This window comes from Molothrus aeneus, chromosome 4 (assembly GCF_037042795.1).
Source record: "Molothrus aeneus isolate 106 chromosome 4, BPBGC_Maene_1.0, whole genome shotgun sequence".
NCBI lineage: Eukaryota > Metazoa > Chordata > Aves > Passeriformes > Icteridae > Molothrus > Molothrus aeneus.
In genome coordinates, this window is record NC_089649.1 from 2,065,412 (window position 1) to 2,085,356 (window position 19,945).

At 47.2% G+C, this 19,945-nt stretch overlaps 1 protein-coding gene across 1 annotated transcript in view; it reads left to right on the plus strand.

The window, feature by feature from the left end:
* Window positions 1-3,634: 3,634 nt before the first annotated feature.
* Window positions 3,635-19,945, plus strand: part of FRAS1 (Fraser extracellular matrix complex subunit 1) — a 105,145-nt gene continuing 88,834 nt past the window's right edge. Inside the window, exons 1-4 of the mRNA XM_066548866.1 lie at window positions 3,635-3,710; window positions 3,893-4,015; window positions 6,081-6,112; window positions 6,490-6,498. Of these exons, the coding sequence (XP_066404963.1) occupies window positions 3,635-3,710; window positions 3,893-4,015; window positions 6,081-6,112; window positions 6,490-6,498 (240 nt within the window). The remainder of the gene's footprint in view (window positions 3,711-3,892; window positions 4,016-6,080; window positions 6,113-6,489; window positions 6,499-19,945) is intronic.

Consider the following 19,945-nt stretch of genomic DNA (forward strand, 5'->3'; position numbering starts at 1 on the left):
AAAGCAATGCCACTGCCCTGGGATATCTTTATTGCTTAGGAATTACACATGTAAGGGATATTATGAGGCATTCCAGTGGTTGTGTGTTGTTTGTGACCCAAAATTTGAATGTGAGTTACCTGTTGGTGTAGAAAAGCAAAGCCTGTGGTATTATCTGAATAGATTTCTCTGTTCTTCTGGCTTATTTCGAAGACTTCACTTGTCCATTTTGGGAAAAGATAAAAGGCCTGCTGTCTTTGATGGGTGGATTTAAAAAAAAACCCGATGCTTAAGCATAAATGCACAGGTGAGCTTAAATCAGAAGCTCTCAGACTGCTGAGTGTGCTCTCAGAGAATAAAAGCATGGAATAACAAAGGTTCCTGCAGGGATCTGCACTTGGAAAATCCCAGATTTCCCAAGCAATCTGGGCCTCTGGAGGTCAGGTGGGCAAGAGAAGGAGCTGGTGGGCTCAGCAAGTGTTCAGGTGCAGTTCTGAACTCGTGCTACTGATTGCTGAAGGAATAATGCCCCTGGTGTGTGCCATGCTGAAACAGTGCCGTACAAGCTGTTGAGTGCCTTGGGACTTCTTTTTATCCTGGAATGCTGGATTGGCACAGGGAGGGGAGAGATGGAAGGGATGATCAACATGAGATGGTTCCTCTGTAATGAGCAGAGTCCCCAGCCAGGCAGAGTGGGACTTGTACATGTGGTTCTTGGGCCAAGGTGCCTTAGAAATCCCTTTATTGTCACACTGAGCGCAACTGCAGTGGCACTACTGGCTTCTGGAAGTGACTGTGGGATGGAGGGAGGCAGTGCTGCAGCACCTTTAGCATCTGCAGGCAGATGATGTATGATGGCTTTTAGGTTTGTTTTATCTGGACCTGCTGTTAGTTTAACTAAGGAGAAGAGCTGGGATTCAAGCTTAGTGAAACAGAAACATTTGCCCAAAGAAGGAAGAAGTTGTCCTGGGAGCCTGTGTGCAGCTGTGGGGAGTGCAGGGCTGACACTCAGCCTCAACCTGGACTTGTAGGGAATTAGTGGCACTCCAAAAAACCTGGAATCCCTGTGGGTCAAGCTGAGTTCATGGGAGGTGTGCCACGGCTGGAGGAGCAGGGCAGGGATGTTCCAGCTGCCACCAGGGCTGACAGGTTTTTAGTGCTGAGATGGGTGTTCTGAGTGATTAAATAGGATTTTGTTATCCATGTTCTGCAATACCACTGGTCTTGCCAGACTCTGGGAGAGAGGCTAATGCTGTAGCCAAAACTCTGTCCATGTGGGAATAGTTGGATTGACTGAAATAGGACAGAGGAGGGAAAAAAGCTTTTGAGGCTGACAGAAAACACTGTTAGGGATAAACATAATTCTCCAAGCAGTTATTTCTGTCGATACCTCAGCTTGCAGGTGTCTAGAGGCTTCATCCCACCAGGACACGAAGGCAGAAGTGTCAGCATGTCTCCTGCTTGGAAAACAAGAGGAAAATGTCAGTCTTCCCAAATTGCCAGGTACTGGGAGATGCTGGGTGAAGGTCACATGTGGTGACACTGCCATGCTGCGTTGTTTTTGTGGGCTAATCTCATGGATTTTAAAAAGGATTATTAATAAAATTGTAAAAAACCCAGTTAAAAGCTGGAAAAACATTTTAGTGTCAGGGATTCTGGAAGTGGGGAATGCACATGACAACAACTTCACTTGCCAGAGATGGATCCTTCTCAGAGCCATGTTTGTCCAGCTGTTCTGTGCAAGTCTGAGCCAGCACGTGGCCAACTCTCTGGGAACACAAGGTATGTCTGGCTCCAATCTCTTCAACCAGGGATTTGCTAAGTGGAGGAATGGCTTTTTCACACCAACTTGCAGAAAACTGACCTCTGCCTAGTGATTTGGTAAAAGGGAGGCTAAAAGAGGTTAATTTCTACAACCCTAGTGACTTTTTGTGCCATCATTTCAAAGATCTGTGGCAGCAGCTGACAGCTGCATCAGTGCTTTGCAAGTTGTACCCTTCATACCCTTCAAGCTTTCAGCCTTTGAACTATCTCATATTTCTCCTGAGAGAGTCTGAAGCTTATTTGATAATTTTATTTGCTGCTAATGTGTAAGACTCAAAACAGAAGTGCTGCTTTTGTGTTCAATAGGATGTGAAGGACAAAACTTTAGCAAACTTTGAATTTGTGAAAATTTTGAGTCTTTTGCACTGAGTGTTAAACTTAAGAAATGCTGGAAATGAGTGTTTGCTAGAGGGAAAATCTGAAAAATCTAAGTTATGGGTCTGGAGCTCTCCTGACTTTTAAGAGGGTCTTTGGAGTAGTGTTCTGGGAAAAGTAGGAAGGAAGGTAGAAATAGGGAGGAGTAAGCAGTAGCTGAACTAGGGAAACAAGTTGTCAAAGCCTAAAGATTAAGAACAAAAATGGTTAAAAAATGGACTGGACACATTTATATGAAATTCTTGAACTCTATTCTTGGCTTTAATTATTTTTACCTGTTCTATATGAAGTTGTTGAACACTCTGTGTGCTTGATTTTAATTATTTGCACCTGTTCTTTCTTGCTGGTGTTTCTTTGAGTTTGGTCAAGTTGTCCAGAGTTTCACCTGAGGAATTAGAAGGGATCTGGGGCTTGTGTGTTTTTTGCTGTGGGAATTCCGGCACAGTGATTAAAGGCATACAGTCCTGAGGAGGAAAAAAAACCCCAAAAAATCATTAGGAAGTGAATCAAAAGTGAGCAGATGGAGTGACCGTGGGGAATTGTTATCAAATTGAGCTGCCATCGCTGCATTTAATCAGGTAAGCAGGAGATGAAGGCAGCAGCAGCAGCCCAGCCCTGTGCAACCGACTGCTGTGTGGGAACTGGGGTACTGCTATGAAGCAGGAGCACTGAAATTGGCAGGGGGAAAAAAAAAACCAACAACATTTCATTCACAGACTAGTAAAAATAAACTCACTTTCCGAGTTCATTTTAATTTGGGGCTTGGAATGGCTGTAACTTCAAATTAGGGCTCTTTTTCTTTATCCTGTGACTTGTAGGAGCCAAATGTTCATTTGGAAACGTTGGCTCTGAGATGTGTTGAGTGTGCAGTGCTGGAGGAAGCTTTTCTGAATGGACATGGTACTGTGTGTGTGCAAGCCAAGAAGAAATGGACATGGAAATAGACCAGGCTTTGCTATTTCTTGTTATAATCCTACAACCCAAACTGACACCCAAAACACAGCAAATCAGAAGCTTCCAACCCGGGTGAGAGGGTGACCTCTCCCTTCCAGCCACCGGGATGGATCGAGTCACTGGGGTCAGGTCCAACACAAACACGTTTGCCTTGCCTAATCCTGGCACTGCTGCGGCTGGGACGGGCTGCGGGATCACCGGGGACTGCTCCATCCCCAGGTAGCCGGTGTGAGGGGGAGGAGAAGCCGGAATCCTCTGCCCCCCCGGCACCTTGTGCCGGGGAGTAGGAAGGGGAGGAGGAGGAGGAGGAGAGGCTCGGGTGCCGGGAGGAAGGAGGGCGCAGCGCTGCCCGGGGCGGGGCGGGGGGCGGGCGGGCTGCGGCGCGGAGCTGCCCCTTTGTCTGCGGGCGAAGTTTGGCGGCGAGGCGGGGGCCGAGGCGCTGCCCCGGCACCTGCCGCGGGCCCAGCGGGCACTCCCCGCTCGCTGCTCGCCGCCAGGGGCCATGGGCACCCCGAGCGCCGCCGGGGCCACCGTGCTGCTGCTGCTGCTCCGAGCCGCTCTGGCCGATGCCGCCTCAGGTGAGTCCCGCGCCGAGCGCGTCCCGGTCCCGCGGGCGGGGGATCCCTGAGGGGAAAGCCAGCTCTGGGCGCCTTTTCCCCTGGCACACGGGACGGCTCTGCCTCCCTGCCTCCCTGATCGCGCTGCCGGCCCGGGCGGGGGTCCGCCTCCTCCCCCCGCCATTTTGGCGGCTCCTCCACAGGCGAGGTGAGGGGCACCGGGCGAAGCCATGCTCGGCTGGCGGGCACGGGGGAACGCCAGTCCCGCTCCGGGCTGCCCCTCACGGCGGGCGGGAGGGAAGGCGGCGGCGCTCGGCCGTGCCCAGGTGAGGGGGGATGCAGGGTGTGAGGGGCCGGGGCGGGCAGTGGCAGCCGCAGCCCTCAGGCAGCCCGCGGGTGGCGGGGCCGTGGGGAGCGGAGCGCTCGGGAATGCGGCGCTGGGAGCCGGGAAGGGCCGGGAAAGCGTGAGGGGAGCCGGCAGCAGCCCTGTTCCGCTCATTGCGGCTGGAGCCAACTTGGGAGCGCTCGGGGACGCACACCGGGATTTGTCTCGGGGTGCTGGACTCGTGGCTAGCGCAAGGTTGTGCCGTGCTGATGTTTGGAGTTTGGGGGTGCGGGTTGGACGCGTTCGTGCTCCTGGGTGGTTTTCCAGCCTGTCCTTTGGCTGTAGGTTGTTTGTTTCTGAAGTGGCAGTCTCCCCGAGTCCTGCTCCCACCGTAATTCCCGATTTTAAGTGCTGCTATTCCTAGTGAACAGCAGCGGTTCAAACCAGCGATTTGCGTGCGAGCTGAGGCGCTGCTAGGTGTGGGTTTGGACATTTGCTACCCAGTGGTAACTCGTTGGGTAGCTCCGACGGACTTCACTTTTTCTGGTTTGAGAGCTTTTATTTTTGGTAAATTACGCTACCAACAACTTGCATCCAAGATGTCCCCCACAAAAATACCACAGCAATAAGTCTGGGGGTTTCCTTCTTGGGTGCTTCAGTATGTGCAAGTCAAAATTTGCAGAATGCTTTTCGGTTGTGCTTTGCAACAGGTGCTGATCACACCTGGGGCTTTGAGTTTCATGGAAAATCGGGGTCACTGTTGCATGGCAACCTTAATTAATTAATGTGTGTGGTGTGTTTGGCTCACCCATAACTGGGGACAAAAGTAAAATTTATTTGTAACTAAGGATTGTCCAAGTCCTGCTGAGCTGGGTTGTATCTTAGTCTCCCTTGGTAACTTGTCAAGGAGGGAGCTGTGTCTTTGCCCTTTGTGGCGAAGAAGGATCAGAGTTGGTGAATTTGCTTTATATTCCTACATGGTCCCTATTCCCTGCTCTTGCCCCAGAGGGGATGAGCACACTGGTATTTTAAGGAACTCTAGCTGTCAGTGAGCTAAAAATGAAAGGCAGCCAGCCCTGGAGGGGTAAAACAGATGGGTTGTGCTGGTCTTAACTAAATGATGTTAAATTTTTGGGGTTTTTCCCCCCCCCACCCCATGCCTCCCAATAATGTGTGACCTTGTGTTTTGCACTGAATTTTGAGGTGGAGCTGGATGATGAACCTTGAAATTATTTTCTCTTGCCAAAAGAACAGCTATTTGCTGAATTTGAGAGAAATGTGGCTGGGCTCCTGTGGCTCATCTTCTTGGCAAGGGAAAATAATTCCCGGGGGTGCCTCCACAGCCACTTGCAGCTGAGCTGAAGACGAGCTCAAAGGAGGAGCTTTTGATTCCAAGAAGTGTAGCTCCCAGGTTTTCTGTACAGATTGGTCTAATCTGCATTTCTCAGAAAACTCCACTCTTTGGCAGGAAAATTCTGACTTTTCTGGGTGGTCCCTCGAGGCAGCCTTTCCGTGGTCTCTTTCCCTTTCATCCCGGAGCTCCTTGGGTTGTTTCGGATTGTGCATTCCCCTCACTCTTTTGGGAGACAGATCATGTGCAGTTGCTCTAGGGTGACCATTTCCCAGAAAATTGATAGAAGAGCTGTCATTCAGCTTATTCCTGGTTTTACTTCCTAACCTCTTATTTGATTATTGGGGTGAAATATGTGAATATATTTGAATATATTGGTTGGGCCCCTGTCCCTGCCTGGGACAAGCTTTCTCTCAGTCAGCAAGGCCAGGACAGCTGAAGCAGGAGGAGCCCTGCGAGCCTGTCCTATTGTCCATGCAGGAGTGGTTTAGGAATGAGGATTCACACTGGCTCTTCTCACACTGTTATTTTGGCAGGTCCCCTCTTTTCTCCCTGCCTTTTTGAGATGGCCAGAGGTCCTTCCCTTACCCAGAGGTTGCCCAGCTGCCCCAAAACTGTATTTTTTTGTGGCTGCCCAGTTCAGAGCAGGCTCACTGGAGGATGTATTGCTGCTCTTACTCATTCCTAACCTGATTTTTTTTTCCTGCTCCCTCAGGTGCCTGTGTTTCCCACAGCTTCTTATTTGAGGTAGGTGAGCTCGAACGTGTCATGCTGGGGAAGGGTTGGAGAGGGTGCTGTTCAATGAACTTGACTCCAATTCCTGCTTTTTGTCACCCCTGTGTAGGCTGCAGGTCTGGCAGCTTCCAGTCTGCTGGGGAACACACATCCCTCTCCTTGGAGAGGTTGGGAATTCTCCCTGTGCCTTTGGACCCAGCCAGTCTAACTGGGTGAAAAGATGTGAGAGATTTCTGGGGTGTTGGAAGCCACAGATGTGCAGTGCTGGGCAGGATGGAGGTGGTGCTTTGTAAAACATGAATGAAATGCCAGGATATGTTCTTTCTATGTATTTCTTTCCCTGAATTAATGAGCTGTAATGACAGCAGCTTAACACTTTTTGCCCTCAGCTGGTCACGGTGAGTCTGGTGTACCCTGACTGATCCTTACAAACCCAACACATTTTCTTTTCTGGTGCCTCTAGAAATGTAATCCGTGAGTGACTCGGTACAAGAATCGGAGTTTTTAAGTATTCATGAACAGTGTTTCGCTCGGTAACACTGGTCTGCCTTGCTCTGGCACTACTCTGGGCTAAAAGGAGGTGCCTGAGCTACTTTGTGTCTCTGGAATGCTTCTAAATGTGTTTGTTCCTCTTCCTGATGCACTGTGGAGGGTCCTGGCAGCCCCCAGTAGAAACCTGTAGTGACTTTTTATTGTGTTTTAAACGGTGGTTGGAAACACTGTTTCCTTCCAGTGTCTGGTTAGGATTTTTGTCCGTGTCTGGCGCAGAGGAGGATGATGAGAGGGATGGAGCACCCATTCCATGGGGAGAGGCTGAGAGAGTTGGGATTGTCCAGCCTGGAGAGGAGAAGCCTTGGGGTCGCCCTTACCTGAAAGGAGCATGAAGGAGAGATGGAGAGAGGCTGTTTCAAAGGGATGGGGTGACAGGACAGAGGGGAATGAATGGATTCAAACCAACAGAGAGGGGGGGTTCGGATTGGATATTGGGAAGGAATTCTTGGCTGTGGGGGGGTGAGGCCCTGGCACAGGCTGCCCAGAGAAGCTGTGGCTGCCCCTGGATCCTGGAAGTGTCCAAGGCCAGGAGCTTAAAGCACCCTGGGGTTGGGGGAGGTGTCCCTGCCCATGGCAGGAGTGGCATTGGATGAGCTTTAGGCGCCTGCCAAGCCATTGTGTGATTGCATGTGGAAGTGGCCGTCGGTGAGCTGCTCCTGGGTGATTGTGGGAATGCTGTTTGCTGCAGAAGTCTCTGAAGTCACCTGGAAAACCCTTGGTGCATAAATCAAACCTTGAAGTGCAGCGATGCAGGCACTGCAGGGTTGCTGCAATTGTTAATGCTGCACAAGTCCTGCCTCTTGCTTGGCTGACTTAGCTCCAGGGTCAGCTGGTGTTTGTGGCTTTGCTCTGAGGGAAAACACTTCCCTGAGCATGATTCCCAGCTGAGCTGCTTGGTGTTCCTCCCTCTGGCTTCCCCTGTCAGCGAGCTTTCAGCTCCCTTTATTTAGAAAGAGGAAAATCCACTTTATTTGTTCTTAGCTGCAGGCCATGAGGAGACACACTGATGTCACTCTGGAAGTCAGGGTGTGTGGGAGGTGTGGAGCAAATCCAAAAAGCTGGAGTCTTTCTGCCAGCTAGTTTGTGCCAAGGGGGAGGGGAAGGACAGGGCTGTGCCTTGAGGTGATTTGAATGGTGAGTGTGACTTGAAAAATGAGTTTGTGTCTGGTAGAGGTTGCAGCACAGAAGGACAAGTCCAGCTGAGCAACATCAATTTCTATTTTGTCCTCTTTAAAACATGGATGTTATCTGTGGCACCAGCTGCTGGTAGTGCACCTAGGGATGGGTTTCTGGGCTGGATTGTTTTGGAAGTTTCCTGAGACACAAATGGGCTGCTTGGTTTTAACACCAGAAAGCACTAAAGAAGCATTTTTTTGAAAGAAAATGTTTGTAGTCTTTGGGTCAAAAATTGTGAAGAGAATAAAAAGCCTTAGCTTAATTGTACTTGTGCTTCTACCAAAAATTTTGCTTTCTTTTGTAACATCTCTGTGCATTTTGTTGTCAGAAGTTTAAACAAATCCTGATTTTATGCTTTTTAAATCAGATTTCTGTTTCTAGCAGTAGTTTGTGCTGGACAGAATGAGAGTGGAAAGGTAATAAATAAAAAATGCTGGGGGTCTCTTCTCCCCCAAATTTCCAATCTCCTATTCCAGAGAGCTTCTACTCCGAATAAATTCAGTGACCTTTAAAATAAATGTTAGTCAGTGCAAAGCACTTCTGGTTAGGGAATATGTCAAATTAGCAGTGGAAAATGGGCTTCATTTTAATTTCTTTAGAAAGGTAAGAAGTTACTACTGAAAAATGAGATCAGAATTGAATATTTCAGTTGAAAGGTTTGCTTGTTAACTCTTACAATGGTGAAGATATTTTTGTTTATAAATTATGTGATTTAAATGGCACTACTTAGCCTGGGGCTGCATCCTCTGGATGTACATGAATGTTTTGCAGTTAAGATTTATGAATACAGTAATGCAATGCCTCTCATGGAGCAAATCCCATCTGCTTGTGGGTTTCAGAAAGCTGGGATCAACTGAGGGTGAAAAATAAAAGTGATTTTTGAATCAAGTCTGTGCTCTATGTGTGTCCCTTCTTTGTGTTCCTTGAAAACAGCAGTGAAATACAGAGGGATGGGCATAGGCTCTTGATTTCATGGTATGAGGTAAAAGAACCTTAGATGTAAGAGTTTTCCTCTGAGGATGAAGTGAGGTTTTCCCTTCATCAGCAAATGAAGGGGACAGAGGAAGACATTTTCATACAAAATAATATTTCTGTTTTATCTTAGTGGGTCTAAATGTCACCTCCTTGCCCAACCAAATGCACCCTCATGCAGCAGCAGCATCTCTCCATTCCCCCTGAACCTGGAGCTGGGCAGGGGTTCAGATCCACAGCCCTGCTGTCTGGGAGCAGCAGTGGAACCTGGAGAGCCACATCCCTTTTCCATGAGGTGTCTAGGCAGGGCTGAGGCCCTTCCCTGCACCAGGCACACTTGCCCTGCTGCCAGAGGAGCATCCAGCCACTGTCTGCTCACCCTGAGGTGATTTATCTCACCAGGTATTCCACAGTGGGCTGCAGGTGCATGGGATTCATCATCCCCTTCCCTCCCCTCCAACCTCTCTGAGCATCTGGACGTGTCTGTGTTTTTTCTTAGTTCCTTCACTGCTCACAAGTTGTTCTTTCTCCTTCTTTTTCTTCTTTTTGGATCTTGTATTCCAGTAGTCCGGAGCCCAGCAGTGAGGTTGTGCCCCTCTTCAGTTGTCTGTGCATGTCTTTGGCCCCCCCTGCCAGGTACAGGCAAGGTTTTTTTGGCAAGAAGGGACTTTTAAAAAGACTCCTCTTTGCTTTGGATAGGAGGAATTCATAAATCTGGAGAAATTCATAAACTGCAGAAGAATTCTGGGAGTTGTGGGGCTTTTGAGCTTTAATCTGACACTATGGTCTGTTCTCCTTGGAGCTCTGAGTGTCTGCTGGCTGTGATGTTCTCCTCCAGAGGCCTTTCTTCTCCATCCTGCTGGGTGCAAGACTCATATGCCTTAATCTTCTCTGTGTTGGTTGTGGGAGTCATCTGGCATCAGCTTTATTTGGAGATCAGGGTCTGTACAAGAGCTGCCTTCTTCCACCTTTTCCATCTGTCTTGGTTTGGAAAGACAGGAGTCTGCTAAGGAAGGCAGAAGCCTCCCCTGAAATGGAGAATGTAAACCCTCCCCACCCTTCTGAATTGCTGTAAATTTTAAATTAAGGGGCTCTCAGGCAAAAATATGGGAGCAGGAAATAACAGTTCTTTAATAGGGAAGAAAAAAATAAAAGGATAAAATAAACAATGCAGTACACTAGAACAACGCTGCCAGAGTCAGAACCCAACCTGACACCCTGTGGGGTGTTGGTGGCAGTCCCATTGGAATTGTGGCTGCAGCCCTCCTGGAGTGTCAGGTGTGGTTCTGCTGGAGCAGGGGGTCCTGTAGAGAAGGATGTGTTCTTCCTCCGAAGATCCAGTGGAAGAAGAGGCAGCTGCTCTTCCTCTGGGGAATCCAGTGGAGAAGGCTGTGCTGGTGTCTCAAAACCTCTGGATTCTATCTGGGTAGCAATGCTTGGCTCCTCCCTCTGGGCGGAGCATCTCACAATGGGATGTTATAGTTCTTATCAGTCATGCAGTGACATTCAATAGTCTGTTATCAGCAGATGTCCTCTCCCGAGGGAGCAGTGATTGTGGTCACTCAGAGAGAGAGATAAAGCAAACTGTCCTCTTGACAAAAGACAGCTGCCATACAGATGGTAATAGGATGCATCTTGCCTTGCAATCTGGAACACCATCCCAGTGAGCTCCTGGGACAGCAGCTGTTGGTGCACGGGCACTGACTGAAGTAGATGATGCACATTTAATAGCACAGTGCTGGGAGCTGTGGGCCAGAGCCTTGGCAGGAGATAGCAGCTTTCCCGTGGTTTCATTCAGCAGGACAAGAATTCAGCAAGTACCCAGCATTTAGACTTTTTCCAAGTCATTGTGCTTTCCATCTTTCAGGATCCATTTGAGCAGCTCTGTTTATCGCACCTTATAATTCATCATTTACTTCTTCTTCTTAATTCCCCACCATACAAAATGCCTTTTTCCTTTGCAGGGTCTCTTCCTCATTCCTTCCCTTTCCTCAACCCCTTCAAAACCTTGGTCAGGATTCCCATTAGCATCTTCTCATTAGAGGAGGGGTTGCAGTGTCTAACTAATTGGTAAGAGAAATTTTAGAACTTTGCTGTACATTTTCAGTGACTTCCAAAGAGCTTAGGGACACTGCAACATGGCTGAGGGAAGTGGATGCCCACTTGGCTGACAAATTGAACATTTGGAGTGAAGAAATTAAAAGGAACTGAATGTCTTCTCAGGCTTTTGAAATAGATTGTTGGTGGTTTAATCCATTGTAAACCTTAGGCAAAACTGGACTACTGTGTCTGGACAGTGGTCCCATGTGGAATTTCTCATCTCTAGGGTGGTTTCATTGTGTTCCTGTTTCCCTTTCTTTTTTCCCCTTGAATAATCCCCATCAAAAATGCCATGATAGTTAAATTAGCTCGTTCAGTGTTGTCCAGGATAAATCATTCCCTGTGCCTTTTCAGCAGACATTACCTCTCCATTGTTGCTGTTTTAACCACTGAATTCACCTGAGGTACTCCTTGACACTTTCAGGAAGACAAAAACTCCCAAATCTGAAGTTATTCCCAGCTGGGTGCATTGATTTTATGTCAGCCACACAGTGCTCTGAGGTTGGTGATGCCAGGATGCCAATATTTCTGCCAGGTATATTGAATAGCTCCCAGTAGGAATGCAGGCAGCAGGCTTGCCTGGGAAGGCTGCTGTATTTCTCCTTGTGCTGTGGTTTATTGCTCAGCCACAGATTAAGGAGGCCCTTTAGGAAAAAAGACTTGATTTTGTAATCTTTGTATCTACTCCAGAGTCATTCTGTAATGAATCCTCTCACTAACCCCAGGAGCGCAGCAGCCAAAGGATCTTAATATTACCAGCTGCTGTGCTGCAGCTAAGGAGAGTCCCAGGATCTGTGTTTCTGAGGATCAGCCAGGGGGAAAAAATCCTCTCCCTCCTCCCCCAAAAGATAAATCCTGGACATGATTTATCTTCTTCCCAGATTAATTTGAATAATTTAAAGCCAGATGTTTTGTTACTCAAAAAAAAAAAAGTTTCCTAACCTGCTTTGCTCGTGTTTTATGGAGATGAAAATGAAACTTCTTGCAGGCTGAAAACTGGGAAATTTTAGTTTAAGTATAATACAGTTTTGGAGACATCTACAGGAGCTGAAAGATTGCAAAGATAAGAAACTTTGAACCCTTTGGTTATCAAACTAGAAATCTTGTTTCTAACAGAATGGCTCCTTGAAAATCTGAAACTTTTCCTTTCCTGGGACTTCACCTGTTGTCCTGCCTGAATAGATTTGGTTATGGTCATGTGGGATTAATTCCTGTTGGGTGCTCAGCCAGCTCAAGACTGACATGCCATACATCAGGTGTCGTGGTTCATGGCTATTTATGTGTTCAGAGGAAACACAGGGTTGGTTGTTTAATTGTGAAAAGCTCCTGCTGCTGGAGACACAGTTGTCATTACTGACATGCCAGGAGACAGTTCTGAGTTAGTGGATGCTGTAAATCCTTTTATGCATCGAGCTTGGAAAAGTGGTTCCAGGGGAAAACATGAGCAAACTTGTTAGCAATTTCTTTCCCACATTTTTTTGCAGTTTTATGGATTCTTCTGTGTATGTGAAAAGCCTGATTTTCTTGAGTGCCTAAGGAATTCTCAGTGTTGCAGAGTAGAAGTAACTTGCTATGCTTTTATTGCAGTGGGTTAAATTTTTGTTGTTATTTTAAAAAATCAGAATTCTAAGAGTGTTCCATTTTGAAATCCCGGGTTTGGTTTTAAATTGAAGGCACTTAAAAATTGCATTTACTCTTTTCTGTCTTGATTTCTCTGTGAAATTGTGAGACCATTGTGGTTATGGAAAGGGAACCCTCAAAGTGTCTCAATCTGCTGTTAAATGGAAATATTCCAAACCAAAGACGAATTATGTGCTTCCATGGAGTGACATGATTTATTTAAAACAAAAATTCCCTCAATGAAACAATAAACTTAATGAAAACCTGTTTAAATTTTAATGAAATCCTTAGGACAAAGCAAAGTCGAATATGTTACTTCCAAGGACGTTGGGAGACTTCATATTAGATAAAGTGGAACCAATTGAGATACAGTTGATTAAAAATTGAGGAGAATTTGTCCCAGAATTTAGGCTTTAAAGCCTTGTTACCTAAGAGGAGTCTGGCCATGACTGCAGGGCAGTGTTTTGCAGTATTCTTTTTTTATTTCCATGTTGTAATTTTACTTTCTGAGAGGTTTTTGGAGGCTTGAATGCAATCCAGGGAGGGATGCTATGGATGTGTGGTGTGTGATTAACAGGTGTATCTGTGGTGGCACAGGATAACTGAGACCCATCAGCATGGGAAAAGCAGAATGGATTTTAAAGCCATTTACCTCTGTAACGTTGGGGGTTCCTTTTCTGTCTGGTCCCTTAATACTTTGATTTTTCTGAGCAGACTTAATTAATTAAACAGTGGTCCTGCTGTTTGTTTTGGAAGGTGATGTGGCTTTAACCACCATGTGTACATCCTGCTGTGCACCTCAGAGTTCCTCTAGTTACAGGATCCTTTGCAGGGGGCTTCAGAAGGATTTGCTGGCTTTAGAAGAGTGGTAAGGCTTCACTCTTTGGAGAGGAGTGTGCTGGAGTTACCACAGATCCTTTCCTCTCCTCTGACCTCGTTTTGTGGGGGAAGATCTAAGCTCACAAGATATAAGACTGTCAGTTCTTCTTCTTGCTTCGGGCAGAGAAATATCTATCTGTGAGATCAGAGGCAAACCTCTTGAAATCCCTAGGAAAAGGCATGATCCATGATACACTGCAGCCTAGCAGGGAGCTGTGCAGTTCAGCTGCTTGTCCTGCTGGGATCAGCAGCCTGTGTTGCCCACTTATCCCCTTGGATGGCATTTCTGTCTGGGCAGAGCTACCTGTGGGCACCTGGTGTGTCCAGGCTGCCAGGAGCACTGATTTGTGACATGGAGCCCTCTCATCACCAGTTTGTGAATGATTATGGTGATGCTGATTTCCCTCATTAAAATAGGAAGTATTAGTAGCAAGAATAAACTGGGTATGATGCTCTCTAAGCAAAATGTTTTTGCTGGTCTTTCACTGCTTATCAGGAAGCAGTGCTTGATGCTGTTGAGCCTGTGGCTTTGTGAAGAAAATGCAGGATTGGAATCTAGCACAGGGAACCTGCAGTTTGTTCACGTGTGATGGTTTCCCTCCTTTTAGTTTAGCATGGGAACAGGCATTTTGTTCTGCAGGTCTACCTGATGTGATCTTCAAGGTCAAATCTTCTCCTCAGCATCCTGTTTATACAGATGCCTTCATTAGCTTCTGCAAATAGCTGCTAAATCCACATGTTCAGGCCGAGGAGATGATAATTCCTCATCTGGCAGCCTCAGTAAGTAACCTTCTTGTTAAAATCAGCTGTAGGGCTACGTAAAAGGTGCTGTGAGGTCTCTACACTCAATATTTTTAGTGCATTCTGCATGGTGCCAGCGTGTTTCTAACCTTACTGAAGTCATTTCATGCTTCTGTAATTCATTGGGTTTTTAGTGTATTTATAGATGCTATTTTATCAAGCGCTGCAGTGGAAATGATGAGAGCATCTGGTGAAATCCATCACATCTCATGCAACAACCTCTGAAAAAATAACCTTGGTAATCAAGCCTTTCCCCCTTTGGATGGTTCCACTAATGTTTTAAAGGCTTTAGATATTTAATGTCACTGGGGTGCCCTAAGTGTCACTTTCTGTGACATCAGCTAGCAGTGACACCTGAAACAGCAGAGCCACCTTTCAGCTGGCATCCAGACCCTCAACTATGACCATGTGGAAACCACAAAGCTCTGATTTGCTGGGATTCCTCTTGGGAAACCTCCCTGAGGTGGTGTTGGCAGCAGCATCTGTGTGGGGTGATAGAGCAGGGTTGTGCCAGGAGTGTTGGGCAGGCCAGAGAAATGAGAAATATTCCCCTGTGCTGGCAGGGAGAGCTGTTCCCCTGCTGCATCTTCCAGTCTCTGGAAAGTGATGCCTGAGTTATTTAGGTGGGGATTGCAGCCCTGCCAGCCTGCAGCCTTGCAGTGAAGCTGGAGGGGAGGCTCATGGAAACATGATCAACACGTTTCTATTTGGGGAGCCCGCATTCCTGGGCTCCTGTGAGTGCTGCAGCTGCTTTGATGTCAGTGGAGCTGGGCACTTTCCCAGCTGAGCACTTGACCCTGGTGCTGGCAGTCAGCCTTCCAGGCACTGAGCTCATTTCATGAAGCAGGGCTGCAGGCTGGCCACAGCCTTGCCAGTTGGTGTTTTCCAGAGAGAGCATGGATTTGCCTTCTCATTTCCTTTCAAGGGATTTGCAGCAAGCCCAGCTGTGCCCTGTCTCTTTTTCGTACCTTGTCTTGGCCCTATATGTGAAATTTTGGCTCTTGTGAGCCAAGCTCTCACCTACACACATAAAAAATGATTTGGCCTTGGATCTGGAAGTTTACAGAGGAAGCTGGCTTTGGGGGATGAGGTAAAGGTGGGATGGAGATTCCCTTCACATGGCTGCCTTTAGACACCCTAATGCTCAGCTGCCCTGGATGGGAATGCAGTTCCTTGTGTGCAGTTCCTCCTGTGCTTCTGGACCACTTCTGTGAGGGGCAGCGTGCTCTGGCATCCAGAGGCTGCAGTCCAGGCTGGAATACCAGAGGTGTTGGGGGGTTGGCAAGGTCTTTGCTGCACCCATTGTGGCATCCTGGGTGTGGCTACAGTGTCCAGGTGATGTTCTCATGGCTGAGCTGGGCAGTAGGGCCTGTGCTTTGTGCTCTGTGCATGTTCCTGCAGTAATTCCAGCAGAGTTACTCTTACTCCAGTCAAACAGGATTATCCTTGCCCTCCCAGGCACTTGGAGTGCTGGAAATCCATCCCTGCTTTGCCTCTGGCTTCCCTGGGAGCAGCTCCCGGCTGTAGTTTGTGTTCCTGTCTCTGTTTCCTGGCAAGGCTCTTGCTGTGGCTGCTGAGAAGTCAAATGGGGTTTTTTTTCCCCTCTTTGCACAGTCAGTTTGGTCACTGTGAAGGTGATGATCCCTACGTGTCTGAAGGAGTTGCAAAATGGTATTGTAGGATTCCAACCAAAACTGCGTTTCTCTCTTGCCTCCCCTCATTTCCCCTTTCTCCTAGTCACCACTTGACACAGACTTCCAGAGGGTTTTCTGATGAGCTTTTGGCCGCCTTGTGTTCCAAATGCTGCTTTATTGACCCTGTTGTCAATGTGGGGACCTCAAAATGAGAGCAGTGCAGTGGGACTGGTGTGCAGGAATCTTTTGGTATCCTCTACACAGAGAGTAAATTTTCAATTTTATCAGTGACAAGGGTTCTTTCTATAGAGTGTTTTCCCTGGCATTTCAATGTGAGCATGTTAATGAATAAATAAAAGTTCCTGCAGGCATCTTACTTTTTTTTTCTTTTCTTTTTTTTTTTTTTTTTTTGCATTGTACTTTTAAATAGCTGCACTTACAGGAGCCTGTTTCCAATTTAATCTGATTTTTTACAGGCCTAGGGAAAGAAAAAACCTTTCCTGTGGACTTTACACTTCCAGAGTTTAAGTCCTGTAGGCCAAGATCAGCAAGGGGCAACCACCCTGGCCCTTTGAAGTGTTAAAAGCAGGTGTGCACCTCCTGTATCCAACTTTGGGCAAGGTGTACCCTTAAAAAAAATGGCAACTTGGAAGCTGAACTAAGCAGTGGTTGATTGTATTTCTGTGTCCTTGGGTTTGCTGGAGGTTTGTTTTCTGCCAGATGTTTTGCTGTTTATTTTGTGCATACTACATCTGAAGGGTCGCTGTAGGTAAGGCAGTATTTTGGGTAGTTCCTTGGAATAGCATTAAAAAAAAAAAAAAAAACAACCAAAAAAACCTGCAGAATCTACCAAGCAGAAGAGGCTGTGCATCAAGGGGTTTGTTTGTTTTCAAAATACGTTTTTTTGAAAGTTTTTGATTCAGGATTTAGGGCAGCTGTGATAAACCTGTAAACCTGTCACCTTTGCTGGGGTTTTAGATGAAGGTATTTGGGAGGGAAAAAAGCCCTTCTGGTGTGTCTTGGATCTTAATTTTCCATCTTAATTTCCTCGGAGCAGGACATGTCCCAGCCCCAAGGAGAGGAAGAGGTTCAGAAGCTCAGGACTTGCTCCTCGTTGTCTGTCTATACCAGATTTGTGCACAAAACAAACACAAAGCTGGATTTGCTTTGGGAAGCAGTGATTTATGGTGTGGAGTCACTAAACATGTTTGCACATGAGTCCTTTGGGCATGCATAACAGCTTAGCTGGGGAACCTACCACAGAAGCATTCATTCCTTCTTATCTTGCCCTAGAGGCCAGGGCCAATGCTGTTTTTGTTTCTGGTCCCAAAGAACTGGCTGCGGGCAGGGGTGAATTAGAGGGGAGTCTCCAGGCTTTCTGAAAGGGGGAAAAAGAGCTACACTTCAGTATTTTTTACAACCCCCCCCCCCCCCACATTATGATATATTACATCTGAATACAAGATACAAATATCCTGGCTTGTACTGGAAATAATGGAACAGCAGGACCAGAGCAGGGACTGTCCCTGTGTGCTGGCCACTGGTGAGGCACCACCTTGCACCCTTGGGGACAATTTTGGGCTCCTGGCTCCAAGGAAGACACAGAGGGGCTGGGACATGTCCAGGGAACAGAATGGATCTTGGAGCACAGGTCTGATGAGGAGCAGTTGAGGGGGAAAATAGGAGGTTCAGGGGGGACCTTCTTGGTCCTACAACTCCCTGACAGGAGGTGAGAATGACAGGACAAGAGTAAATAGCCTCAAATTGTACCAGGGGTGTTTCCATTGAATTTTAGGGGAAATTTCTTCAGTGAAACAGTGGCCAGTCATGGAAACAACCTGCCCAGTGCAGTGGAGGAGTCCCCATCGTGGAGGGGTTTAAAAGCCCTATGGATGTGGCACCTGGGGACTTGGGTTAGTGGTGGCCTTGGCAGAGCTGGGTTGATGGTTGGACTCCATGGTCTTGAAGGTCTTTTCCACCCTGAGGGATTCCATGGTTCTGTGATTCTGGGAAGCATTCGGGGGCTCCTGGTGTGTTCAGACTTGAGTGTTAAGGTGTGATAAAATTCCTCTGTGAGTATTAGGGGCTTACAGTTCAGGGGGAGCAGTGTTACATGAGCTGGGTGTTTGGCACTGCTGTCACAGCTGGTAGAACATTAGTCTGATTTTTCACTATTCATTTGTGCTGAGCTGTGGGGGGGATGCACAGGGATGGAAGAGATCCAGAAGAGGGTCATGATTCCTCATTACAAAGGACTTGAGCTCTGTCTGCACCAGTTCTCAAAGGGAAAGTTAAGGAGTAATTTGTAGAATGCTACAGAGGGAACAGAAATTATTATAAATAAACCTCTTCTACCCATAAGAGAATGGAGGAGCCAGAAAATGAAAGCTAGATTAATTCAGCCTAGGAACTAGGTAGACTTTTAATGTGGAGATTGGAAATCGTTGGAACTGTTTCCTGGTGTGTGCTATGAATTATTCTGTATCACTAGAAATCTTTAAATCATGGTTGGCTTTTTTCCCCCCCCTGAAAGTTACTCTTTTGTTAAATTGCAGTTTTTGGCCCAGAGTCAAGAACTAATTTATTTATTGGCAGAGTCAAGCAGCACAGCCCCCCTGCATTGCAAACCAGGCAGTTTTAGGGTGGGATCTGTGGAAGTGCAGTGGCACAGGGACAGCCTTGTGGGGAAGGTGCAGTGTTCATCTCTCCTGCCTTTTTTTCACATCACAACTAAGTGGAAGCTGAGGGAACTCTGTCTTGCTCCATTGATACTCCTTGTGTGTGAGTGGAAGGTAAAGCCCCCTCCTGCCCCAGGATTAAAAGCTGTGTCTTGCTTGCACGTAACTCTTGCTGAATAACAGCAATATGCACAGAAATGGCGAAATCACTGTGTGCTACTTTATTCCTTGCTCTGGGAAAAGGGAAAGGAAGGAGGCAAAGGCGTCCTTCCCACCTGCTGGTAACATCCAGCTGATTTACACCCTGTCCCTGTGGCTCTTGTTCTCCGCCAGCTGGGCTGAGTGGCCAAATGAATGCCTGGGAGTTATGATGGCATAAAACTGATGGGAGACCGGAATTATGGAGGGCATAAGCCTGTTCCACATTAGAAACCAAGGCTGCAGGAACAAGCTGTGCAGCGCCCTGGCTCCTGGGAGGATTAATTACAGATGGTGGCTGTGGCAGCTAAATCAAGTGCCTCTAATTTTGTGTAAACTTCATTAAACAAATGCTGAAGCAGGGCTGTAATCTGTGCCAAATGGGATAGGATGACGAGAGTAGAAAAGGAAAATACTCTGTGGGAAGTTAAAAACAAGAATCCTCAGTGTCTAAATCCACTGAAGCAATTTCTTCTACCTCTTGTGCTTTAGTGGTAGAATTTTAAACCACAAGCTTTTAAACTTATTATCTGGTAAAGCCTTGGTAGCTTGAATTAATAACAACTTTCTGCTAATGCCTTGCTGAATTCCTCTTAGTCAGCAAATCCTGGTTTATCTGATACGCTCAATCCTTCCTGATATTCTGCCACCACGTGCATTTGGCCATTTCTTTTCCAATTGTGGCAATGGCAGAGGAGGAAGCACTGACCACCAGCTTGGCTGTGGCCGCTGTGGTTGCTGGACTGATGTGGTGCAGGGATTATGGGAGCCCTGGATTCTCATTTTGGCTGCAGGTTTGTGTTTTAATCTGAAAGTTAAGAGCTTCTGCATGTTGATGTAATATTCCAAGCAATGTTATCTGATTTAAAGTCCGAGAAATGCAAGTTCATCCAGCTGTCACCTGTGATGTGCACAGTTTCATTCTGCTCTGAATCGCAGGGACTCGTGTGCTGCTGCAGAAAGGGGTGCTGGCATTCCCCTGCCTCCCTCAGAGGAGGCAGCAGCCTGGATCAGGGAAAGGTGAATAAATCTCTGCTGACTTAGCAAGTGAAAATCTGCTCAGCAGAGAGCCCCACGGATGGCAGCGCTGGGGCTGGGAATCAGGGCATGGAGGAGGGCTGCTCTGGGGAAAGAGTCCATGACATAATCCCACAGTGGGATTAATTCATTGGCAACCTGTGATTTCACCCCTGGCAGCTCAGGTATTGACGTGGTGAGGAACTGAAAGGCCACTT